Below are 9,178 nucleotides of genomic sequence, written 5' to 3'. Positions count from 1 at the left end.
ACAGTTCTACTAGGGTAGATTTAGGCTGGTCAGAATGTACACTAGCTGAGGATCAGCCCTATTGACTTAAAAATCATATTTTAAAAGATAATGTTGTGGTTGTTTAAGGCTCATAGTTATCAGATGGTTGAGGCTGGCAGGACTGGGGCTCCCTCACTGGTAGGTTTCCAATCATCCTCTAAAGAGCAGTCTGGTCAGAGAGGACTGGACTGGCAAAGTAGGCAAAAGGAGTTGGTGGCACCACTTATCAGGTAACAGTGGGCACCAGTTACTGATATTTAGCTGAATTTCTCAGCACCAGCACAAAAAATACAAATCTACATTTATTACCTTCAAAAAACATATATTTGAGACATGGCTTCCCACCTCTATTGCAACCACTTTCCTCTAACTTTCGTGTATAAGTTAATGTGTCTGCTGTGTAGAATAACTATGGCATATCAGTGAATTCAGCCATAACATGATCTATCAAACAAAGCTAGAAATCCCAATAAGGGTAAAAACATCTAAATTGGCCATTTATTTCTAGACTAGGAGGAAATTAAGCACAGGGACCTCATATCTGGGCTCTATCTTTTGGATCTGTGTCAGTTGAGGCACACAGAAGAAGGGTTTTGTATGTATGTATTTATTGAAGAAAAGGACATTAAATTTCATTACATTCCTCACCACCCCTCTTCTTCAGGACAACTGATCCAGTATTTTCTGTAAAACACAATTATGCATGGTAGCTTGACAGCTGTAAAGGAACAAACTTTTATTTATTTCTTATACCAGAAAAACAGAGCTCACAAGTGTGTGCATTACATTGCATTTAACAGATTCCAGCCTCCACTGGTTATACTATTAACAATAATACACTCCTTATTAGAGCGTCATTAGAGCACACAAGGATCTCTTGGGGCGGTGGGGGGGGGGGAAGCAGCATGCAACAGCTATTCCACATGTGCAACAAGAATGGATTAGGGACCCTGCTGAGACTATTACGGCTCAATGGACAGAGTCCGCACTCAAGGATGCCACTTTGGATTGTAAATCTTAGTGACATCAAATATTTCCACTGGGAGCTTTCATCTGGCAGTGGGAAAACATGGTTTGCAAATTTAACTCCTACTTTCCCCTGTTGTGAAGAACAATGACAGAAACTCATTCCATCAGAAGGTGCAACAATCCAAAAAGGTGTTTCCTCATACGGACTGTTCAGAGAAAGAAATCTGTATCTGAACAACCAGACTAAAAAGCCCCTTATATGACCCTAGAGATGAAAGTAGCCCAACTGTGCTTGCTGGACATGGATCCTTATGTCTTTCTCTCAATTGCATTTATAAAAGTGGCTTCCTTAAGCTCCTTTATGACTGATGGAAATTAAAAAGGATGTAGCAAGAAGACAGTGAGTTGATAGGCTAGTGACTGATTTATCAGTCACAGCTTCTCTTCGTAGCTTATCTTCTTGCATCAAACTCTAATGTATGTATATCTAGCTAAATAATTCCTACACAGTTTAGAAGTCCTTCTGGTGTATGAGACTTGCACATGCAGAAATTCTTCCATACGAGTTGACCACCACAATTCTTGTTTTTTTTTTAAAAAAGCCAGAAATAATCACAGACACTGGAAGAGTTCATCAAATAGTGTCACAATGGGCCTACTTATAATACAGACTGAGAGAAGGATGCCACAGTGTTGGGCCAGATGCTGCCTGGGTTGTTAGTCAGCAACTACTTCTTTCTCAGCACTGCCACGCCCTGACTTTGCATCTTCCTTTTTTTCCACTATTCAGTGCACTCCACCTTCTGTCCCAATGTACAATTTTAAAGTGATGGCCAGGAAGCGGAAAGGACCTACTTTATTCCACTCCTGTCTAGGAAGCTTGATAGTGAGCCCCTATCTAGGTACCTGTTAACACCATATTGACTGCCCCATGTAACAGTGCTTAATCTTTTAAATGCTTTTAGTTAATTGTGATCTATATGTTGGTGTCTTTTTATGAAGGCTGCTGGGGAAGGAAAAGGCAAGAGAAAATATGTCCCCTAAATTGAAATCTGGGTAGGAAGGAAGGAAGAATGCCTTGGGCTAGTCTGAAGAGTAGCAAACACTGGATTTGATCCTATAGATGTATATGTCAGGAGACAGAGTGTGCTTGTGGTAGGGGAATCCTGATTTCTTCCACAGGGATGACATACCATGATATGAATTGTTTACTGAGTGGCTGACCTTAAACTCACAAATCCTACCATCTGTGACCTTTTGCAGATGACTCTTTAGTCATATGTCCTGTAGGAAGAAGCAGCTCCTCTTACTGCTCCTCATTCTGAGCTCCACACATTGCTATGTATGTCATCTCCCCGGATAAAAAAGCTGCTCCTCAGCCCCTTCTCTGAACTCTCCAGATATCAGATATAGGCAGATCTAAATATTTCCTTTTTCTTCACGGAGTGTAGGGTTAGAACACCAGGGGAAAATTCTGTTATTAAATTTATGCCCAGAGCTGACTAACTCCTAATCACCTAGGCATTGCCTCATCGGGATCCATAAACTACTATAAAATAGACACCACCCCCAGCAGGTTTTGAGGACAGGGATAAATGTGGCAAGCATTCTCAGAGCACAGATCAGGCCCCACAGAAAGTGGCTGAGGAGAAAGTGTCATCATCCCCTGTCTTCAATAGCTCAGTGGGTAACATACTAATCTACACTACAAGTGGGATATCAAGGTTCAGTTCCCTCCTCTCTTTGAACTTGCATCTCCCAGTGACTGTGCAAGCATTCAGTATGTAAGTAATCATTGCAGCAAAGACTAAAACTCAGGTCTCCCCTTGCAGAGGTGAGTGCCCTCACTGGTAGGTTATAGAGTCATTCTCTCTCCCTCTCTGCCCAATGAATAAGTATTCCATGCAAAGTGGTACAGCTCCTATGAGATGGAAGCTTACTAATCCACCTCTGATACTTCTTCAGTGTTTGATTATCCCACATAGTGTGCATTGTACATTGTATGGGAAGGGAAATGCATGAGCCACGCTGAGCTGTTCATTCATAGCATGTCTATGTTGCTGCCATGGTAATCCCAAGACTGCCACCAAGAACCAGCCTTGTCCACTTGTGCCCACATCACCCACTCTACTTGCCAGAGGCAGGACTTTTGTCTTGGGCATACTCCTAAGAGTGGCTCCTGGTGCTTCTGGCTTTCCTCTAACAAATACGACATGATTTTTTTTTCAGCATGCCACTTGGGGGACAGGAGTGAGTGTATGAGGCAACTATGTCTCTGGAATAGACATGCCCCCTCAATGCTTTTTTGGAAGGCTAAGCACCCTATGAAAGCCCTTCACACTCCTAAATGAGCCTTATCTTCTACAATCTCAAGTACCTTCTCCAATATTTGAATGTTCCTTATAATCTCAGATGGAGAAAAAGGTATCAGCCATCACTAACAAACCATAATTTTATGAAATATACACTAGACAGTAATTTAACTTTACCTATGACACTATTTTCACATATTTGTAGAAGGAAAAAGATGTTGGTTGCTTAGGAACAATTCTTTATAATAAAAAATGAATCCATGAACTCCTAGGATTTCTTAAAGTACATCTAATGTGTTTGTTTACAGGGTGGCTCAGCCGCTGAGTAGTGCAAGCTGGTCTGAGCATGTTACTCCTGTGCTCTGTGGATTGGCTGGCTGTGCATTTCTGAGTGAAAGTCAAAGAGCTGGTGTAGACTGCAAAGACTTAATAGTCTAAGCCCCAACCAATTTGGTATCTGCCATTCATCTAGGCCCTACTCTGTCACATGCATGCAGTGGGAAAACTTTGGCTCTCTCTGCTGTGGCTGGAGCATGCAGGGCAGGCAGGGCATACTCACTGACACTGTCTGGCCTTTGGAATTTGCTTCCACCAGAAACACTTCTGAGTCCAAATTTAGCCAAACGATCTTGTCCTGTCTTTCTGCTAACTAGTGTTCCCAGGCAGTCCTACCTACATGCAGGCTGGGTTTTCTCTATCTCTGGCTCCTGGGGTGAGAGTAGTGTGATATCATGGATGGATTGTGCCCTCATACCCAAGGATGATACCTTTTTGAGGGAAATGCTTCTTTCATACTTAACTTCAATCTTTGTATGGTTCATAGACATACTATGATGATGGATACACTAGAAATCTGGGGAATAATCTAAGCAATGTAGGAGTTAATGAACTTGACCTCCTAAATGTGTGCCCACTATCTTGTTGGTACATACATTCTGATATTACTAGCTATTTCTTAGGTGTTTGACTGTACCAAAGATTTCCTTGCAAATTGACCTGGGCAAACAAAAATGGCTGTTTGGTGCTAGGTCTCCAATTTGTGCATAAATTTGTTTATTCACACCTGAGTTTTTCTGGGGGGTTTTGGTGTCCTTTTAGGCATGAAAAGGCAAACAAATATTTAGGAGCAAAATGTCACATGTTCAGATTTGTAAACCATTTCTGAAAATTGAAGTTTGCAATAAATTGCATAAAAGAGCTCACTGAGTGGTCTTTAATCTTGGGGTCAAGTTTCTTGTTCTGTTTCAACCAGGAAAATGGCCATTCTTTGCCTGTAGTGTTCTTTTAGCAGTGCATTGAATTGAATAAAGAGGAAATGATTGCTATTCCGATAGAAACACCATCAATTAGTGACAAGAAGTTAAAAACTACTCAGAATCAGCTTCAATGTACATGACTGCAATATTGTTGTTGCTTGTTTTTCTTCCAAGGAATACATTAGAGTTGCTGGGAGGAACTGTTTCTACTCCAGCAGACCTAAATCCCATTTGCTTGTTTTTTCATTAGTGCTACTCCCATGGTCTCAGACATGAGTACATGCTTTTAGAAATGACAAAATACCATTGCATTGCATGCATGGTGGGTTTCTATGTCTTTTGGTGTAAGCCCAGAAGTAAGGGACCAAATACGTCTATAAGAACAGAAGTGATCTCCTGGGATATTTTAATTAAAAGAAAACCTTCCTTGTAAAGCTAACTTATCTGTGATGCCCATTGGGATGTCTGCCAGGGTGGAGCAGGTATTTAGTCGGGAGGCCCTGTGGGACATGATACTGGACCTTTTCTTCCGATTGTAAAAATAGTTAGTAACATGGAATCGGAATTTATCATGAAGGGAGGCATAAATGAAGGGGTTGTAGCAGGCAGAGCTCATGGCGACCAAGTGACAGGACACTTGAATCACATTCACATACCGCTTGTCCAAGATGGTGAATTCCTCATCTATGTCTCTGATAAGGTTTACTACCTGAAGAGGCAGCCAGCAGATGGCAAAACACATGACTGAGATTATGAGAACCCGGAAGGTCTTTTGCTTCGTTTTGGTCCATTTGTCTTGATTATGGTAGCCAGCCCCTGGAACATTTCTTTTCCTGAGGTGGTAAGAAATGGCCAAGTAGGAGACTGACACTGCTGAAAGTGGGAGCATGTATGATAAAAGGAGCATTGAGCATGAGTACACCAGCCTCTCTCTCTCTTCGTGCTTCCAGAATTCTTCACAGATGATCATGTCATGACCAATCTTGTTGAGATCTAAATAGTGGGTGTGCATGGATGTGGGTACAGAAACTACAATAGAAAGTAACCAAATAAGGGCCACAATGTATGTACAGGACTTGCGGCTTAGCCGTCTGCGAATGGGGTAAGCAACAACAATATAACGGTCCACTGCAATAGCTGAGAGGGACAGCACAGACACAAAGACAGTGGCAGCCTGCATCAAGGTAACAAAGTAACACATGAACATCCCAAAGAGCCAGCCACGGACCTCAAAGGCATAGGATGCAGTCAGTGGGACACAGACAACACACATGATCAGGTCAGCAGCAGCCAGGTTTCCTATGAGGAAATTAGTAGTGCTGTGCAGCTTTTTGGTGACAGCAATAAGGAGAATAAGGAGGAAATTTCCTGTGCAAGCCACAGCTACCAGAGTGGCATAGAGGGGGATGAAGAGAGGCTTCAGGTCAAAGAGAAGGTCAAGGCCGGTGAATACAGGGGTCGAACCATTCTGCCAGGAGTCATTTGGTAGCTGACTGTGTGCCATGTTGAAGCTTGTGTCTAAAAGATGTTGCTTATCCTTGCCTTAAATAAATTCAAGAAGAGAAAAGTTTGTTAGCCCTATAGCAAAAATATTGTTCTTTTCAAGTTCTGCCACAGTTTCTGCCTGAGAATCAAGGCCCAGGTCCTCGAGGGTGGCCAAGAACTACCAAACCTGCCCAAGGTACTTTTGAACCACCTCTGTGTTTCACCACTTCTAGCCTGCTATATGTTAGAACAGAGTTCTGGCACGTGTTAGAGCAGGGGCAGGCAATCATTTTGGGTGGAGGGCCACTTACTGAATTTTGGCAAGCCATCAAGGGCCACATGACAGGCAGCCAGGGGCAGATAAATATTAATTTTCTGAATTTTTTAGGTGCCCCAGAGGCCAGATAGAATAGTCTGGCAGGCTGCATTTTGCCCACCCCTGTGTTAGAGTAACCCAAAGGATACTCTGAATTGCATAGGATGCTGATGGCTCCAAGCAGCTGTCATGACAGAAGGTAATCAACAGAATGAAAGAAAGTCCCAGCCACTCATCCCCCTTCTCTAGCCAAAAAGAGTCACTAAAGTACAGGAGGGTCTTTTCACAGCTGGTTACATAAGCTGTAGGGTTCTTGTGTTCTGGAAGCAAAACACAAAGCAGTTGGAACCTAGGGAAATACACTGAAACCCAGCCTCTAACTTCCCTGATTTGTGACACTTCAACTCAAGTAGGGCCTATGCCCCAGAGACTCCCAGTGGCTGTGGAGAGGAATCTGAGTGTGTCAATTTGTCAAAGCTGGGGGTTGTACAATTCATCTCTCATTCAGTCATATATGACGTCTTTACGTTGCTGTACCTAAGCCCATATATTATTTCATTTCTTTGCCACAGAGGGTTGTTGTGAGAGTAATAGTCTTATCCTCCCTCACCTGCTATCCTCTGTTTTATTCCTGGGGAGCCCTGCCATTATCCTGCATCTTGCACAGGAAATTGTCAATACAACTATGTAGAGTGCCAGGGAGCATATTTCTGAGACATGCCATACCTGATCCATGCATGCTGCCTCCCAAACCAGACATAACCAACAATTGGGCTTGCCAATAAGGTCTGTTTCCCAGCATTTGGCAGTTGAAGGATATTATTTAAAGCAACCTGTGGCCTACTCTAACTTATGCCAAGAGTCCTCTCAGAAGAATGTAATGGTGCACATGCAGCACTACACTAATTACAGTTCAGGAGGAAGCACATACAGCAGGTCTCAGTACTGCAAGGTGCTGTATTTGAGTGGTAGGGACATATGCAGAGAGGTAGTGCGGCTGACCCACGGTCACATAAGAAGGCAACAAGAGGGCAAGAAGCTGAATTCAGCTTTCTCAGGTATTAGGTTGTATCTTACTGCTGGTGTCCACTTGTTCATCTTTTCTCTATGGACCCCTACTGGTGCAAAGGGGCCTTAAGTTAGATTCACTTCCACAATGGTGCAACTAGAATTGGGCTCTAAGTTTTCTAGACAGAAAATATAAAGGGAACTGCACCTGATTTTCAATGAAAGCAAAAAGTAGCCTCTCAGGAAGGGGTTTTTAAGAGGAGGTTGGATGAACATCTTGCTGGGGTCGTTTGACTCCAGTATTATTTCCTGCCATGGCGGGGGGGTCGGACTAGATGATCTACTCAGGTCCCTTCCGACCCTAGAAACTATGAAACTATGAAACTAAGACAGCAGCTTGAGCCCCCACCACCAGCCAGGGGGTGAGCAAGGGCAATCCAAAATGTCACTGCTGTTCAGCTCTGCTCCAGATTTCCTTGCAGCTAGGCAATGCACTATAAACTCAGCTAAGAAGTGAGTGGTTAATCATCTAAGCATAAATCTCTGAAAAAATTTGCTTGTCATTACTGTGAACTTAGAGAAGCTCATCAGCCTTCTGCCTTTCAAATGGTTGAACAGCCATGTAGAGAATCTGCACATTCAAGTCACTTTTTATCATCTTCTCTCCCAAATCTGTTTCTCAACATCAAACCCAGCTCTAATTCCAGCCTGTGTCAGAACTCTCTCTCCAATCTAACCACCTCCCTGACATTTGTTTTAAATGACCTACCAACATTTCATACTCAACACAGTAGTAAACAGAACTTCTTACCTGCGCCCCCAAACCCTTTTCAGGCTGGTCTCCATCTCAGAAGGAGGGATGTAAACTTGTTGTGAGCTACTCTCTCTTCCTTTCTCAACCCACAGCCAAGTTCTCAGCAAACCATGATTTTCCTTCTTCATGTCACCTCTAATTGTCCAATTTTTTTTCTGGGAAGGCTATCCCCCCCCCCCCATCCTTGTCTTTGATTGCAGCTTCTCCTTCCTGTCTGACCTTCTTGATATACATCATTTCCCACTCCCAGTTCATCAACATTGCTTTTGTTAAAATCTTGTCCTCTCCCACCACTTTCATGAAGCTCAATTCTTCACGTTCAATGCACAATAACTTACATTTTACATGTGTGTGTAAAATGCTATTTTATTCAGAGGGCCCTGGCTCACCATATTCACACCAGGATAATCAGCCTTTAAACAACCATTAAGCAGGAGCAGACCCACAACATAGTCCTATGCCTGTGAACTGAGTTGAAGCTGGGATAGAACTTCCTTGGGGAAAAGAAACAGGTGTAAAGGTGTAAAATTACACTGGGAGAAGTGTCATATCTGAAGCTATCCCAGGATAGGTGTCTGCTAAAGGCAAGATGATGTCAAGGAACTATAATAATGCCTACTGCACAAAGCTATTCTGATCACCTGTCTGCTTGAGATCCTGGTATATTTTACACCAGTGTACAAAATGTGTACATCAGGGTATGTGTGTTTTAGGTCCAGGCCCTGACTTGGTAACATTTTGCACTGATCTAAGTATGGTATTACACAAGGTGCGGAACAATGGTGAATCAGGCTCTGAGTCACCCTTCTCTTTGACTTCCACTTGTCTCCTAGTAATTCAAGCTTTCCATCCTCCCCTGAAAGGACCTGAACAGCTCTGTGCCAGTCATGGCTTATTGCTGTAGTCAGATAGCCTTTTTGTTTTATGAATTACAGACACTTAATTTTTGATGGAAACTCTCTGATTTCTCTTTTAAAACTGTTCTTAATTGAAGGGA

The 9,178-nt window shown here is 42.8% G+C and overlaps 1 protein-coding gene across 1 annotated transcript; it reads right to left on the bottom strand.

The window, feature by feature from the left end:
* Positions 1–4,528: 4,528 nt before the first annotated feature.
* LOC149871896 (prolactin-releasing peptide receptor-like) lies at positions 4,529–6,084 on the bottom strand. Its single transcript, XM_090034969.1, has one exon. It carries the CDS (start codon positions 6,060–6,062, stop codon positions 4,965–4,967), a length of 1,098 nt encoding a protein of 365 aa, XP_089891095.1. The 5' UTR covers positions 6,063–6,084; the 3' UTR covers positions 4,529–4,964.
* Positions 6,085–9,178: the final 3,094 nt, after the last annotated feature.

This window comes from Crocodylus siamensis, chromosome 2 (assembly GCF_052110815.1).
Source record: "Crocodylus siamensis isolate JL-2025a chromosome 2, ASM5211081v1, whole genome shotgun sequence".
In the NCBI taxonomy this organism is placed as follows: Eukaryota; Metazoa; Chordata; order Crocodylia; family Crocodylidae; genus Crocodylus; species Crocodylus siamensis.
This window is presented reverse-complemented; position numbering and strand designations above follow the sequence as displayed.